Genomic DNA, 17816 nt, shown 5'->3' with positions numbered 1-17816 from the left:
CTCAACCATGATAAGCCTAATATGATCCCAAATTGGGGAGTTGATATGAGATCGAAAGTGATCCATTCGGTATGTCCTTCCGGCTTGGACATAACAACAGGACCAGTATGTTCTGTAACTTGTCCTGATACTAGGCTCGATCCATCCACTGCCTGGACCTCTTCAGGCATGGCTTTTGGAAACGTAGGTAGCCCGTGGTGTTTGGCCAACTGGATGTCCATATAATTACAGCTAGCACCAGAATCTAACATGACTGGACAGGAAAAGGACACATTGGCCGAGACAGAAAAACACGTGAACAAATACATGTGTGAAGACATGAAGGATCCCTCTGAACCATCCATAGACAGACTCGTCCCCTCGGTTCGTTTCAAGGACGAGTCTTGGCGTTTCCCGTTGGTTTAGAAGGTCTCCTGGGGCATACCCGAATGTAGTGACCTGGCTGACCACAATAAAAACATAAGTTGTTGGTCAATCGCCTCTCCCTTTCTGCCTTGGTTAACGGGCCTCGCATGGCCCCTATTTGCATCGGCTCAGAATCTCCTGACGGAGAGGAAGAGGGTAGCTCAGGCCTGGAAGAACGTAACGACGTTCCCCTCGTCGTTGCCGTAGCCGGGCATCCACCTGTAGCACCAGGTCCATTAACTCAGGAAACCCCGAAGGGATGGAAGGCACGACTGATAGGGCGTCCTTTAGTTCTTCAGATAACCCCTTATAGATGACTGCAGCTTTTTTCTGTTCAGGCCAGGTTGTCTCAGCTGCCAATTGGTTGAAATTGGCAAGATACAGCAGGAGTTCCTGTTTGCATTGAGATATGGCTAAGAACTCCAAGTCGGAAGCCTGGGCTTTATACCGGGCATCAAAAACAGAGTTCATAGCCTGGATCAGAGTATCAAAATCGTACAAGGCCTGATTGTCTGCCTCCAACAAGGGGTTAGCCCAAGCTGCTTCTGTACCTCCTAGGTGGGACAGGACAAAAGCCGCTTTTGTAGTGTCGTCTGGAAAGGCTAATGGACAGCAAAGAAAGTGAAGACGGCATTGATTGATAAAGGTCCGATAGGTCTTGGGATCTCCTGAGAAACGTTCTGGAGGGGCCAATGAAAAAGGCCCTGGGAGAACAACCGGTGCAGGAGCGGGTGGTTGCACAACAAGAGGGGGTGCGGCTGCCGCGTCCCCAAACTCTTCGCCATGCTGTAGAGGCTGTACAAAGCTCTGTAACACATCCATGCATTGATTAATCGTTGTATGGGCAGAAGCCATATCTGTGCGCAAGGCAGCAAAAGCCTGCATAAGCACAGCCATAGGATCCACACCCAGGTCCATACTGATAGGCAATGTGAGGCTCCTTAATCTGTCGTGATCCAATGGAGGTTGACTACCAGTATCTTCACTAGCAGACTGTTCACCTCAGAAATAACGTGTCAATTGAACAGTAGACTGTAGACAGTAAAACCTTTTCCCCAAGAGCGCGGCTTGCAGGATACAAAAACACCTGACAGGCCAGGGGCTTGAGTAAAAATTCAGGAGCAGCAACAGAGTTAAGGAAGAAAATAAACAAAAACCACAGGTTCACTGCATGTATAGCACAACAGCAAGCAACCCCGCCGCACTGCCCTCTTTCTCCCACTCTTACCTGCGGTGTAAGGTGATCAAGCAAGAAACCTACTGGAGTGCTGGAAAAGGGTGTTGGTGTCCAGTGAACAATTCCGAGTGTTCCAAGAAGCAATGTCCCGTACAGCTTACCCAAACAGAACAAGGGCGCAACTACCGGCTGAAGTACTGTGCAATCCACATCAAATGAGTCCCAAGGAAATCCTCCTAAAGGCACCAGAGCGTCCCAAGAAAGTGCAATCCACCTAAATGTGTCCAAATGTATTCCTCGGTGCAGCAAAGCGTCCCAATAGAAATCCTTCGTTTTTTGTGATGAGGAGTGACCAGCAGCAGAGCGGCAGAAGTCACTCAGAGGAAAAAAAGGTGAGGAGAAGAAATCAAGATCAGAATGTTCAGGGAAAGAAAGAGTTACTATGGTTCCCAGGAAACACTATGCAGCGGCCGTATACAGAAACAGAAAAAGATATGCGTATACCAGCCTGCAGTGTCGGAATCGGAAATGGGTAAACAATCCAAGTTGCGCTGAGCAGAAGCAAGGTCAGAAGGAAAGCGAGGGGTTCGGTAACCAAGAAAACAATGCGGGAAGGAGCCAGGCGTCAGATTCTGGTAAAGGTAATCCGTGAGTTTAGTCAGGAATGCAGTCTGGGTTCAGAATACCAGAATAACAAGGCAAGATACAAGATGCGACTCAACGTGATACAAGACAACAGTTAAGGAGCACCAGAGTCGCGCACCTCTATCGTACTTATAGGTACATTACGCTGCATTCCAGGAATACGAAAAAGTGCATCACGTGAGAATCACGTGACCTAGTTGCGCCGAGGATGCCGGGAATTGTAGTCTCGTAAATGGCGGCGATGTAAGAGCCGCCACGGAAGCCGCCATGGTTTCACATAAACAAGTAGTTTTGCGGGCAAAGCGGCACGGGGCATGACACCCCTGTCATATTTAGTTGGGATATGACAGCCAGGAGTACACCTTGGGCCTCATTACGAGTCTGGCGGTAACACCCGTATAACCATTCCGCCTCCGTGATTCCCGGAATCACCGGGGCATTATGACCCCCGGTGACCCAGGAATTCCGGAGGACTCCATGGGGATGGGGACAACGGAAACACTGGTTCTGTCCATGACAGAGCCGGTGTTTCTATGTCTGCCTGCAGGCGGGTGGTGTTAAACCCGCCAGGTCAGACCTGGCGGGAGTGACACCTCCCGCCTGCAGGACTCTTAATCAGCCGGTCAGGAAAGAATGGTGGCAGCAGTTTTACCACCACGGTTCTTTCCGGACAGTCGTAATGAGGCCCCATGTCATCTCAGAAGGGGGAGGGCCAGGGGGCCAAACCTTTCCCCTGGCATGGCCAGCCTAATTAACTAACAAAGGCTCCATGGATCCGCCATGTCCTTTTGTTGAGCCATGTAGCTGGTGGCATCATTCACATACTAATCAGAGTTTAATTGAAACAGGCCCACATGCGGCCCGGCTGCAGAGGCTAACAAAGGAGACAGGAAACCCCAACATCCTTTCATATGCACTGTGTCAACCTGAAGCCAGCTCCACCCAGTATCGAATGACAGTGAAATGCCAAGTTTGGGACGGCGTGTTTACAGTGGTCCTCCCCACAGGGGGACCCCATTCATGAGTATGTGGTTTACAGGAGCCAGAACGTATAGTCTCGCTGCATCTTCAAGGGAGACCTGCCGCTTTAATCGGGAACCACAGAGAGCTCCATTAAGCAGAGGAACCCGTGTATCCACAACAGACAGGAAGATGGGTGGGACTTAGTATTACATGTTTTCATCCCTTTACCTTTTCTGTTGCAAAGCACTTTGGTTATGACCTCATGCATACAGGAGATTGTTGGTGGGGACCCAGGATTGCGCCAATCACTGTGACCCACTTGGCTTTAAAAGAGGGCCGATCCCCTATTTACGCAGATCATCTGGAGGCTTCACCATAAATAGAGGGAAGAACTCATCACTGGACCCTGGCTGAAGGTACAGTCTGCCTTACATCTTCTGCCAGTGAAGGAAGGCCAGGACCTCCAAGCGGGAAGTAAGATCCCTCCCCTAAACATCTCCCAGGGAACGGAGGGAGATACTGAATCCAGAAGACCCTCCAGCAGCTCCAGAACCAATACCCAGACCGCACACAGCGTGCCCTGCTAGGCTCTGCAGCAAGCTTCCTAAGTGGGAAGTGCCAGAGAGTCTCTGAACCAAACTAAGGACAAGGCAGTTGCCTGCAAAACTCTCCTCAGCTTTTGGGCCGTCCGCCTTAAAGGACATGAGCCCGGTGAAGAAGCTGACATCCACCTTAAAGGACATTATCGAGCCAGTCGAGCCGCTCGAGCCGCTCGAGCTGCAACCGACTGCACTGCTGACTGTTGTTACGCCTTGACCAGTGCTTCAGACCCCCCGACCAGCACTGAGACAATGATTCTCCAGACCCTGAGCCGCCGTGAAGGCCCGCCTGCAGTGGTCCGACCAGCCTCGCTCACCGATCTGGTTGCAACCTGATACCGGCAGCTGTCTCCCATCTTGACCTCTGTTGCAGAAGCTGCAAAGTGCCCTGAAACTGACACGACCCTGTCGAGCACCAAGAACATCTACCAGCATAAGGTACATTGTGGTTCTGTCCCCCTGGTGCTTCTCCGAAGGCTCCTAAAGACATTTTTTATGAGCCATTGCTCCCTTTGTGCTGAAACCAAGTATCCTTAAACTGTTGTGATTATTTACTATCCATTTTCCTTCTTTGAAACTGTCTGTCCTCTGCATTCCTTTACAGGGTGGGTTGCATTTTATAGTGTGCTGGAACTGTCTATTGTGATAATAATAAAGTAGATATTTGTATACAACCTTGTCTGGACAGTCTTTTTTTATCATTGGGTAATAATTGTATTTTTGCTGTGTTGCAACTAAACAGTGATGCACTACCTTTCGGAGATAAGCCTGCTGTTACGTCCACGTTACCAAAATTGGACAAGGAGGTTTATAATTTGCTTGTGTTTCCAATCCCTTCAGATCTCTTCTGGTGTACTACAGGTGTGGGGTTGATTGATGGTTTAGAAACCGATATTCATCCCCGGACCACTGGTGCCCCGAAAGGTGATTTGCCACAAATGGCCCACTCCTGTATTTCATATGTTGCAATGCCTGCACTGAATCTCATTCTTGAGTAAAACCTTGTTCAGATAAGAACGTCCTGCATGAGTATTCCCTCAAAGCTTTCTCCAAATACGACTCCATAATTCCCTCGCTCATTGAACTTCAGTAGCTGCCCATAGAAGCGCGCATCACCTTGGAAGCCAGCTTCATCATACACAAAGCTGGCACCATGCACGCTCCCTAATGCCTGGCAGACAAAGTCATGTAATCTGGCTGGCAGCGCATCACTAGAAGCGAGGACCTCGCGCGGCAGAAATGCAAAAAGAAAGAACTTGAAAATAGGAATTCACATTCTACACCCCGACACCTCCTACCCAACATCATCAGACTCACTCCCACCCACCCACATGAAATTCAGAAAATAAATTGCGACCTTTCTCTTCAAGGAGCCCCTCCTTCACGCCCTATGGGGCCCACATCCCTCACAGCCCAACGCTGCTCAGTATCCCTCCCAGCGACCACTCTTTAAAGCTCACCCTCTTGTTACTGCCCCTATGGCCCCTTGGCCATTGTTCCATGTGTCCCACTAACTGTACTATTCTGTGCTACCCAAAACAGTGTGCTGGTAATAAATGCTATGTTGTCCCACCCAACTTTTGTGGCACACCATTTTGTCCCACTCATTTGGCAGGGGCCCCTTTCATGTAGATGTCATGCCCCCCCCCCAACATTTGATCAAAGTTACTCTTGTGTACAGCAGAGCATTGCTCCCCAAAGCTAAGTTTGTGCTCAATAAATACCCAAAATAAATTTATGTTGATGACCTGCTTAATTAGTATTTTGTGGCCAAGGTAACATCATCTCGGTGTGCATGTGATGCGATTTCCAAAGGTAGGGGGGTTTGGTTTGCTTGGAGGGTCTTCATAAACTCTGTTAGTATAAAGTCAGAGCCTTAGGGCTGGTACTATTGCAACGTCTGCGTTTCAAAATCTCGACGACTTCAGCATCCTGTCTGTAACTCTTCTCCTGTTCTTTTTCAGGTTTTCTTGTTCAAAGTGTTCCCGCTGGTGGTACTCCTCTCAGGTTCTCGTGCTGTTTCATATGCGGCTGGAGAAGCCCTAGAGGCGAGGATCGGTGAAAATGAGGCTCTTCAAGCAGGACTGTAAGCACTGCTCAGCCGGCTGGTTCGAAGAGCCAGACTTCACCGATGACACAATCGACAAGGTCTTGAGCTCGCTCATGAACAGGATAAGGAGGAAATGCTACGGCGAGAAGGGCGTAGCTTACACTCCTTTTACGTTTGACACCGCTGGAAGGACCGACGGACCGCATGACAGACTGCATTGTGAGGCCTGCGCACTGGGGGTTTGTAATTTCAGAGGTGCTAATGACGAGGAGCCAAATTACCAGGAATCTTATAGCTTTCCGCGCAAGGATCCAGCAGAAGGACCACGCGCTGCAACAGCTCAGAGTAGTGCAGGTGGTCCCCGTCCGGACCCAGCAGGAAGGCCACGCACCGCAACAACCGGACCTCCAAATGGAGCTGCACCGAATGATTTAAATATTGGGGGGGTTCTTTTAGCGGCGGCTGGAGCCCTACTATGGTGGTTGATTAAAAGATAATAAAAAGATGGGTGAAATTGAGGACTCCGTATTAGTAGCACACTTGCCCATTTTACACCCTAATACCAGGCAAATATTCCCAACAAAAAATAACTGGCAGCAACATATTCACACGTATCTGCCCCTGGATGCCAGTGCCAACCACGCTGCACGATTTCATGGGTCGATCACCAGCCTGTACCCTAGCCATCAGCTCGACTATTGCTGTTCCTTATCCCAAGAGGGTCTTTCAGATGAAACATACATATATTTATCTACAGGAATTCCTACTGCAGATCACAACAGTAATGCTTTTTAAGTTGAAACATGTAATTGCCAAATTATCCAGTCGAAGATGTGAGCATATGGCCCTTTGAATAGCGTACATGCAATGGATGGGAATGCAGAATAAGTCTTCGTTGTTCTAGAACACCAAGCTCAACTCTATTTCCATCCTTGGCGCACGTGACAGGAGACCACAATATGGTCCATTTTGCAGCATTTAAATGTCTTAAATGAATAAAACCTGGCACGCTTGGTGCTCTTTCTTTGCACCTTAACAAGGGATGATTCAGCTTCTCACGTTTTCTTCCTTCAAGAATAGATAACTGACCTTGGCTTGCCTTAGCTTTGGTACCAGGCCAGACAGCCTCGCCATTCTTATCCACGATCTGAGATAATTCTTGCTGCGACACATTTCTCTGCCTTTTCTCTCCATGGGTCCGGGCTTACTAAAAAACATGACACTGATGTCTGGTTTCTATACAATGGCGGCACCGCCTGCAGTCAATTCACTACATATAGCCAGCTTTTAGGATCACTTACATTTCTGCATCTGTACAGTTATTGAATGGCTTGCATTTCTGCAGTGCTTTGCACACGTGCAGTCTTCTTTTCTGCATATGAAAGTTTACTCGATTCCTAACTTTGTCATCAGTTTCTGTAAGATCCATGCATTCTCTTCAGCCAGTATTCTAAGGGCGTCACGCTCGTCTTTTGTGACGTCACTAGCTGGGGAGTTCCTCCCTCAGGTTATCATCTCTACGGGGATACATATGTTCGGGCTTTCTTAGTGGGTATCTTCTTTTGGATATTTCGCAGTGGTATGGTCACAACTGCTGATGTGGAGCATGGCACAATCTCAGGCTTCCAACATGTAGGAGGCAATGGGGGTGGGATTTCCTGCAGAGGCATCTAACTGCTCCTCTACAGATGATAAACGCCTGCTGACTCCCAGAAAACTCTTTACCTCCCAACTTCAGATAGTAGTTATTAACATATTCCCAAGATTCTTGTTTGGATACAAAGGCAGGGGCTTATTGCTTGGGGATCTCTGCAATGAACTCACATTATGAAAAGGTGGCCCTGCTGGCGAGGATAAGCAGTTTCCCTCTCTAGATCCTTGCCACACAGCACTTTGAGGCCATGCCAATGGGAAAAGGCGCTATAGAAATGACACGTTACATTACACAAACACCCAAAAGATTCTTATACAAAAAAAGACATACGAAGCCCTCAAAAAACAGTTAGAAGGGACAGGAGCGGGATCTACCCTCACAGTGCGAAGATCACATAAAACCGCCACTTTAACTGCAAGATAAGATAGTTCAGTGGGCTCATGCATGCGCTGCAGAGAAATCTGAAGACGCGTGACCAACCACCCCGTGTATTGCAAGATTGTCATGTAATTAAGCTTGGTGCTCCACTTGGAGCCCCTGATGGGTGGAATAATAACTCCTGACACAGCACCAACACATGCCCCTCATTTGCCGGGCTGGGGCACCCCTGCTGTGGATGTCACCAAGCGCAGGCCTAGGTGCTGTTGTGGACTCAAGGAATTGTGAAAGATCAGCCAGCAGGAACTAAAGAACAGTAGGGAGCTTGTTTCTTAAAACCTTTTAATTGTGCCCTTTCAAACATTACAGAGAAAGGCTGTTTTAAATCAGTGAGGGGTCAATGTCTGATGGGCAGGAAAGTGGAGATAATGGTTCAAGCTGAACTGCAAGGTTCCTTAAAACATGAACCCTCCCCACCCCCAGAGAATGCCTAAACAGAGGCACCCTTTCTCCACTTCTGGGGCACCTGTAAAAGTGCTTTTTATTTAAAAAAAAAAAAAAGTTATCTCACAAAGACTATATTGTACACCAGTTGGAATAAACACAGTATTGATGCACTCACTGCATTCATTTGTGCAATAATTGATATGTGCAATAACATGTCTTAATTGTGGATAGAGACATCAAATCTGAAAGAGCGCAGACAAGCCCTTTCTGCTGGTATAGGAGAGGAAATCCGGCTGGACAGGCGTTCTTCCCAGTCATTAAGTACATTAAGTGCTTCTTTGTTGGTGGACATTTTCTCCTGATTGTGCCCAACTAAACTGAACTGAAATGAGTACCTTGTAAGTGCAAAGTGTTCAATGGGAAACATTTGAAACGTCATGTCAGCATTGTTTCTGCAAAGCTATTTAATTTTGATAAAGCAGACGTAGATAAGGGCGTGAATAATTTGGCAGCAACAATTTGGCACCTTTGAGATCTTCTGCGAGGTAAAAAGGGAGCACCGTCATTGCTTCCTTTCTTCCAACAGGTTGAAATCAAAGGGGTACGTAGGTGTGCATTTTGGAAGTTTGTATATTTTGGGAATTCACAGAAACCCAAATGCAGTGTAAGCGCCCGCATTCTTCCTGTTTCCAGATGCTGGCATCGTCTTCTTGGCAGGTATCACAGCAGACCTTTGAAAGCCAGACCCCACGTAGCCCCATGGCTCATCACTGGTACAGAGAACTTCAACCGCCGCCCCTCGGCCCCTAGAGAGCTGCTCGGGCTCCCACTTCAAGCGTGCGTCACCTTACAAGCAGCCAGCCTCACCGTTGAAGCATTCGCTGCCTGACTGCACCACATCCAATCTGAATGAGAAACTCGAGCTAAGAGGAGGCCAAAGCAACCCGGAAGCCAGGGCATCTCCATGCTTGAAACCGAGAACTGCACCATGGAACCAAAAAGGGCGCGGGGCTGCGCGCCCAGAATCTAAAAACACCTGCCTACATACAGCAGCCAAGCTCCCACCTTCTCACACACCAGGAAATACCTGAAAACCATGCTCTCCAGGCAACATCTCACCACCCCTGATGCCCCCTACTGCTCACAACCACCTAGATGTTATCCAATGCTTGTGGCTTATAAACCTGCATGCATTCGTATTGCATTGTGTTTCAACGCTTTCCGCGTCACTGTACAGTGCTAAGTGCATGCACAGCTGCATATGGAAACAAGGATTGGCTCAATATTTGCCTAGTTTTGCTGTTAGAGACAGTGGTTGTGTCTGGAACGTGAAAAACAGTACACAGGACAACTTCCGGATTAAACCCTGTGGAGGTCCCTAGGCAGTCTAAATGTGGGGGCCCCTCTTTGCAAATGATCTCCTAATACGTTTTCAATTTTCTGCACTGCTTTATTTTGATCCGTTGTCTTGGGGCCCCTAAATGGAGTGGGCACATATGCCGCTGCCTTCTTGGCCTAATGAATTATCCGGCACTGCACAGGGCGTCTATATGTAATTACAGTGTAAAATGCTAAAGTCCTTTTGTCATTTCTCATGCAATGGTGCCATAATTACCCCTTGCTTTCTTTTATAATATCAATGGTAGTAAGGCTGATAGTATAACGTGAGTATATAGCGCTGCACAACAGATCCCTCCCACTTCGAGGTGCTGCGATACATGTGCTAAGACGCACTCATGAAAATACTCACTTTGTGAATATTAATTAACTGTAAATCTGTGTTCGGCTCTGAACATGGTGAATGACCAGGTTATTGCCTTTGTAGGAATTGTGTGTTCCGCTTACTTGCCATCATGAACAGCATCTCGTTTAAAGCCCAGCCATGTCACTCACTGCTGTGCAATGTTCTTTTTTGTTCTTCTACAATGATCATATTTTTGGATACATTTTTCTTCGAAATGTCATGTGACTATTATTATGTAACAAGAAGAAACACAACATGGGTTACCCTATCTGTCAAATGTATAAAATCACGTTTTTTCAAATGTGAAAATAGTTTTTTGAAACCCTCTGCCAGCCTGTAATTTAGCGGGCAGTGCCCACACGCCCTTGGTTGCCCGCTTCTCTTGTGTGCACTCCGTTCTGCCCCATCCCACCACCCGTATTCACTTGATTTTGGCTCATTTGGCTGGCACTTTTAGCACCAGCTAGAGAGCGAAAGCCATTTCTACAGCAAAACTTGTTCAGGCATTGCAACAACAGTACAAATCCTCTTCGATGCCATTTTCAGGACGGTACACCCCCTTTTGGCGCGGCCGTTTCGGCGCGGGAGCCTTTCTGGCGCCGCCGATTTGTCGCGAGGGACGTTTGAACGTGGCTGACATTGCAGCCACGTCTAAACTTCCTCACGCCAAATTTAAAAGCATAATTATTTTCAAATGCAGCACGTTGACAGGAACTGTGCCTGACAACGTGTTGCATTTGAAAATAATTTGGGGTCAAGTGACTGGCGTGAAGTGTAGAATTTTTCATTGTGATTTTCCCAAATGCTTTATCATTATTTATTTTTTATTGGACTATTCAATTATGCGAGTTAAATATGCAACTTTTGCTGCTTCAGGCACAAGGCCAGTTTGGTCTTGTGGTTAAGTTCCAAGCCTCACAATCTTGCAGGCCATGGTTCGTGGCTGGGATAAAGCTTTTAATTTTATTCTATTTGAAAAAAAAAAAAAGTGATATTTTGCAAATAGAATAAAATTAAAAGCTTTAGCCCAGCCACGAACCATGGCCTGCAAGATTGTGAGGCTTGGAACTTAACCACAAGACCAAACTGGCCTTCTGCCTGGGGCTGCAAAAGTTACATAGATGTTTGGGAATGCAGTCCTCCTGTAAACAGGGGAGTTACGGCGCCTCCCAAAAGTTACATATTTAACCCCCATGATTGAACAGTCTAATAAAAAAAAAAAATAATAAAGCATTTGGGCAATTCACAATAAAAAAGAACCCTCTGCCCACTACCACCCCCTCCTCCCACCACCTGCCCACTACCACCTCCCACCACCAAAAACGGTAGACCAAGTGGATCAGGGACTTTGAATTATATATGGGGGCCACAGGGCCCATAGAGGATGCCCCTCAGAAATGCCTGTTGAAGTTGGCGGTGGGCTCTGCGACGCGGGACATTATCGACGAGTTGCCCCCGACTCCATTGACTCCCTTCAAGATCTAAAAGACACGCTAGCCACCTACTTCACCCCCCACACCAACGTGGTTTACGAGAGACATCTCTTCCACAGTACCAAGCAAATCAAGGGTGAGACCATGGACACCTATGTCATGCGGCTCCGCACCAAAATAAAACACTGTGACTTTGCAAATTACTCTAACACGGAGGCACTACGGTCTCAAATAATCGCTGGGTGCGAGTCGCAGACATTTTGCAGGAAACTGCTTCAGAAACAACACACTCTGGACAAAATCCTCGCCCTAGCCAGGGCTGAAAGGGCCGTAGACTCGCAGGTAGAGAGCTTCAATAACCCGACGCCAAGGGAGAACATCCACAGGTTGCAGCAGGAGAGAAGATCGGAGGAACTCTTTTGCTACAAATGCGGGTTCGAATACCCCCATGAAGGGACCTGCCCAGCCATCGGCCAGCGCTGCGCCACTTCTGGTGAAGAGGGCCACTTCATGTCTGTGTGCAGGCTCTTCCGTGACAAAGGGATGGAGAGAACCAGGGAGGCACCGTCCCGACCGAGACCAAAAGCCAGTTCCTCCTCTGGGAACCACCCCAGCACAGCTCCCCAAGGGCCAGGTAACCCCGGACTCAAAGGAAAGAGATTCGGGGGAGGAGAGGCAAAGAAGGGACAGGAGAGACAGAAGGAGATATGTAATGCGTGCGAGGCCCGAGGGCAGATCAAGACATCACATGCGCTAATGCCTGCGAGGCCCGAGCGCAGATCAAGACATCACATGCGCTACCTGCTTGTACAGTCACCATCTGACTCTGATCCCAGCTCATCAGGGAGCGATCAAAGGAGAAAAGCCTATGTATATACACTGGGGAACCCCACCGCGACGGCACACAGTCTTACACTAATCATTAAGCTGAATGAGCAGAATGAGCATCCTAAAGAGTTTCTCATCGACACTGGGGCTACGGTCAATGTCATCAGTGAAACCATCTTTAAGGACCTGCCCACACAGCCAAAACTGTGCCCTGCTACAGTGGATATCTATGCCTACGGGGCCAAGACACCCCTTAAGTGTCTAGGATAGTTTGGGGGTAATGCAGATACAAAGGGCATGAAAAAAGAATACCCATTCATGTCCTGGCACCCGAAACAGACAGCGTGTGTGTTCTGAGTTTCAAAGCAGCAGTCGACATGGGACTCATTCACATCCTGTATAACATTATGGTCCACAAATACTTCGACCCAGTTGACATGATCAATAACCTCTACCCACGAATATTCAGAGGCATCGGGAAGCTAAAGAATCGACCCATAAAGCTGCACATTGACAACTCCATACGCCCCGTAGCACAACACTATCGGGGATCCCAGTCAACATCCAAAAAAAGGTGGAGGATGAACTACACAAGCTGCTCGAGCAAGAAATCATCGAGCCAGCCACCGGCCCCACCACCTGGGTGTCCCCTATAGTGGCAGTACCAAAAAAGGGGTCAGAATCCATTTGATTGTGCGTTGACATGAGACGCCCCAACCAAGCCATACGGAGAGAAAGACACCTACCCCACGCATCTCGGAATGATCCATCTTCTGAACGGGGCCAAGGTGTTCTCCAAGTTAGACCTGCAGAAAGGATACCACCAACTGGTGTTGAGCCCAGAGAGCCGGAACATCACCACCTTCGTTACGCATCTGGGGCTCTTTCACTATAAAAGGCTGAGTTTCGGTGTGTCCTCGGCCGCCGAAATCTTTCAGTCCGAGGTGCACAATGTCATCAAACACGTCCCGAACTGCCTCAACTATAGCAATGACATTTTGGTCTTCGGTTTGGACGTCAAGAAGCACAATGAGGCTCTCATGAAAGGGTGCAAAGCGCTAGAAGCGGCAAATCTCACGCTCAACAAGGAAAAATGAGAGTTCCAGAAGAGCACACTGAAGTTCTTCGGTCACATATTTTCTGAAGCCGGCATGACCCTAGATCCGGACAAGGTTGCTGCCCTAAACGACACCGCACCGCCGGGCAACATCTCCGAGTTGAGGTCTTTTCTGGGTCTCGCTAGCTACTGCACCCGGTATATCAAGGACTTTGCAACAGTAAGCGAACCCCTAAGACTCCTCACAAGACAAGATGCCTCGTTCTGCTGGACGGAGGAGTGCCAAAGGTCTTTTGAGATCATCTGCGAAAGGGTCACGAGAGCAGAGAACATGTCATATTACGACCCAAATCGCCAAACAGAACTGACGGTAGACGCCAGTCCTGTAGGTCTGGGGGCCATCCTAGCTCAGGTGGACCCGAGGGATCCCGCAAGAACGCATATCGTTGCATATGCCAGCAGGAGCCCCTCTGCCACCGAACAGGCGTATTCACAGGCAGAGAAAGAAGGGCTCGCCGTGGCTTGGGCCTGTGAACATTTTCACTTGTTTCTGTACGGCAAGCCATTCCGTGCCATCACGGATCATCAAGCATTGCTGTTCCTGTATGGGAACCTTCAGGCAAAAATGCCCCCAAGGATAGCCCGCTGGGGTTGCGGCTGCAAGAGTATGCGTTCGAAATTGTGCACCGGCCAGGGAAAGGAGAGAATCCAGCGGACTTCCTGTCCAGAAGGCCGTGGTAGGGGTGCACACCCGAACCCTCGGTGGCAGACAGGTACCTCCGGTACCTAATACACCAGACCACTCCAGAAGGGATTGAGATCAGGACCATAGCCCGAGAGACGGAAAATGATCCAGCGTGTCAAATCATTTGTGAAGGCCTAGAATTGGGAATGTGGAGGATAGCCAAAGAGAGAGGGCAAGCCGCTGGAGACCAAATGCAAGCTGAAGTGGATCGGCTGATCCAGGTGAACGACGAACTAGCTCTGTCAGATGACCACCTCCTTGTAAAGGACTGCAAGCTGGTAATCCCACCCTCCCTACGGGCCAAAATCATTGAGATCGCCCATGAGAGCCACCCAGGGATGGTATCTACCAAACACATGCTACGTCAAAAGGTTTGGTTTCCAGGTATGGACTCCTTAGCAGAGGAACCCTTAAAGTCTTGTCCCACGTGCAGCCTCATCACACCCAACCGGTATCCGAAACCGTTGAGGATGTCCGAGCTTCCACAAGGAATATGGGAGACTGTATTCACCAACTTCTTTGGGCCTGTAGAAGGAGTGAAATATGTGCTGGCAGTGATGGATGAGTACTCCTGCTACCCGGAAATACAAATAATTTCCTCCACAGCCGCTCATCATGTGGTGCCGGCACTTGACCGTATATTCTCTGCTTACGGCATCCCAAGAGTGCTCAAGACGGACAACGGGCCCCCATTCACGGGGCATCAGTTTGCACAATTTGCGAACTATCTCGGTTTACACCACCGGAAGATAACAACCCTCTGGGCACAGGCGAATGGCATGATGGAACGATTTATGGCTATTCTCAAGTGGGCCCTCCAAATCGCCAAGTTTACCGGCCAACCATTCGAACAAGTCCTAAATCAGCTGATGCAGGACTACCGGAGCACTCCTCATAGCACCACGGGGAAAACGCCTGCTCAGGCCATGTTTGGGAGAAACGTTCAGACCCGTATCCCGCAAGCCACTTCGGGAGGACCACCCGAGGACCGGGACAGGGACCTGAGGGAATGAGATGGCATCGCCAAGGAACGCATGAAGGAGTATGCAGATCAACGGAGAGGGGCGAGAGAACCTCAGATTGCAGTGGGTGACATTGTCGCCGTAAAACAACCTCAGACTCACAAATACACTTCAGTCTTTCAGGACGAGCCGTTGTTAGTCATGCAAAAGAAGGGATCCATGATCACGGCCCAGGGTGTGGAAGGGTCCGTCACCCGAAACTCCTCACACTTCAAGGGGATTCCTTCTCTGGGGTCCCGCCGCCTGAGTGGTCGAGTGGTCGCTCCATTTGACTATGAGCCTGATGATCCATATCTTGGGGACCACGGAGAAACAGAGGACTCAGACATGGAAGGCGCACCTGAGGTGGAGGTTAGTGGAAGCCCGCAACGGTCTACCAGTACCCGTCCCCAAAGGGCTCGGAACAAGCCCGGATGATGGATTGAGGAAATGGGTTAGAAACCTCATCACCTGCTCACCTGTTGTGAGAGATACATTATTGTTTAAAAAGGGGGGAGATGTAATGTCGATGGCCCAGTGTTCACAGGGGGTGGGTGTTCAGGGAGGGGAAACACGTAAAGAGAAAGGGAAGTGACAGGCGGTGGGAGGCGGGGACTAGGGGCAGTTTCGTTATGGTATTGAATAAAGAGGACGCATGAAGCATCGCTCTGTCTTGGGCCTTTTATTACTGTGCCACACGCGTTGCCCGTGCCTCACCCCAAGCCATTACATCCGGGTACACCCCCCGTGGGTAGGCCCCAACCCCTGTACCTGAACAGAGACGCGGACACAGAGTTTGCTCAGTACGGGCTCAGGCGCACTCTGTCGCGCTCCGTAACTCCCCTTTATTTCTCCGCATGCGCAACAGCTGACAGTGCTGTCGGGCTCACGTGACTTACTATGTCACATCCCTCCTTTTTCGTGACAACATTTTTTTTCAACAATACATTAACTTGGTGCCAACGTGGCACGGAAACACAGGTCCAATGTAAAACAAATACTGTTACAGCCCAACATGGGCAAACACCTTCATATCGCGGTCTCACTTAACTCGGGTCCACAATGTAGTCTTTGAATCTGACCGGACACCTCCGGCCCTCACGTCGGGGCTATCTCTCTCCTCCATGTTCCCGGCTGGGGCTGTGTCGCACAGGTTCAGGGTCTTCTGTGTCCACCTCGAGAGTCAGTCGATTCACTGCTGGCTGAATTGGTGATACCCCACCCCCAGGCTCTGGCCAGGTTTCTCTCGTGGCAATCTTCTTGAAGAAACTTGAGTTTCTGGTGACGGTTCCCCATTGATCCGCTGCTGTTACCATGGACCTGTTGACATGGGTTACCTCCATGGGAGTGGGTTTGTAGTTGAGGGACAGTTTCCCTTCAAGGTGTCGGTTCCTGACCAGGACGGTGTCACCTACTTCAATGTCTAAACGCTCTAAACCTCGCCTGGCGTTCTCCCTCTCATTGTGTGCCCTTCGGTCTTCCAGTGTCTTTCGATCATCTATGAAACCTGGTGATCGGCAACCAGTTTCTGGTATGAGTCCCCTTGGCCAACGGCTGAATAGGGCCTCAGCTGGGGCCACCCCTGTAGATTGATAGGGCGTCGATCGATATTCCCGGAGGAATTGATACATGTTTCTCTTCAACTCCCCTCCTTGATTAAGGGAAATTCAAAATATCTTTTTGGGGGTGCGCATGAAGCACTCCACTTCTCCATTGGATCTTGCCCATCCTGGAGTCACTTTTCGGTGTAAGATGTCATAGTCCCGCATGAATTCCGCAAACAGTCTGATGTGGAACGCTGGCGCGTTGTCTGATCACACCACCCAAAGAAAGATCTTCCCCATCTCCTGTATAGTGTGATCACTTGACGTTGATTCAACAATCCCCACCTCTGGATAGCGTGACCACTGGTCAATTATTACTAAGAAGTGCAGGCCCCTCCCTGTGTATCCGAAATCCGCGTGCGCCGTGCCCCAGGGAATTTCAATCCGTTCCATGGATTCGATGGATGGTTCTTTTTTCACTGGAGCGGCTGCTTGGCACCAGTCACATTGCCGAATGTATTTGTCGACCCTTTCCTCTAACTCCGGGAACCAAACCTTGGTCCTCAATCGTGCCTTGAGTAGTAGTCCATCGTCTGACCTTGACAGCTTGTGTCGTGATCGCCACAATTACTGTAGAACGCGCTGTGAGTCCTTATCCCTGCGGGACATGTCTGCCAGTGCCGTTTTCCAGTTACCATCCTCGACGGCACTCTGGACGAGTTGAAAACATTTGTCTGCCAGCGAAGCCTCGGCCAGTTCAATTAGCGTCAGGGCTGTTGGTGCGGCGGCTTCGACCACTTAACGAACGTATCCCTTGCAGTCTGCTATGGATTTCGCCTCCTCTGAGTCACTCACTCTGGGGTGGTGGGATAAGTAGTCCGCCGGGTTGTGGATCCCCGGCCTGTATTGTACCTTAACCCCGTACTCCATGAGGGCGAGCATCCACCTTTCTATCTTCGGTGGCGGTTTTGATGAAGCCCCCGTTAGAATGGGAATCATCGGTTTGTGGTCCGTGATAAAGGAGACTGGCTTGCCCAAGGCGCAAGCAATGGGCTTCATCTGTCCATGTGAATCAGGTTGGAGCAACACGGCTCCTAGTCCCACGGGACTGGCATCTACGACCAGCTGAGATTCCTTTTCCGGCTC

The 17816-nt window shown here is 49.3% G+C and overlaps 1 protein-coding gene across 1 annotated transcript in view; it reads left to right on the top strand.

The window, feature by feature from the left end:
• Positions 1 to 10210, top strand: part of LOC138491141 (receptor-transporting protein 3-like) — a 210978-nt gene extending 200768 nt beyond the window's left edge. The window contains exon 2 of the mRNA XM_069617484.1: positions 5754 to 10210. Within this exon, the coding sequence (XP_069473585.1) occupies positions 5754 to 5835 (82 nt within the window). The 3' untranslated portion in view covers positions 5836 to 10210. The remainder of the gene's footprint in view (positions 1 to 5753) is intronic.
• Positions 10211 to 17816: the final 7606 nt, after the last annotated feature.

Source organism: Ambystoma mexicanum, chromosome 10 (genome assembly GCF_040938575.1).
Source record: "Ambystoma mexicanum isolate Mex_15411 chromosome 10, UKY_AmexF1_1, whole genome shotgun sequence".
NCBI classification, from domain to species: Eukaryota; Metazoa; Chordata; class Amphibia; order Caudata; family Ambystomatidae; genus Ambystoma; species Ambystoma mexicanum.
This window is presented reverse-complemented; position numbering and strand designations above follow the sequence as displayed.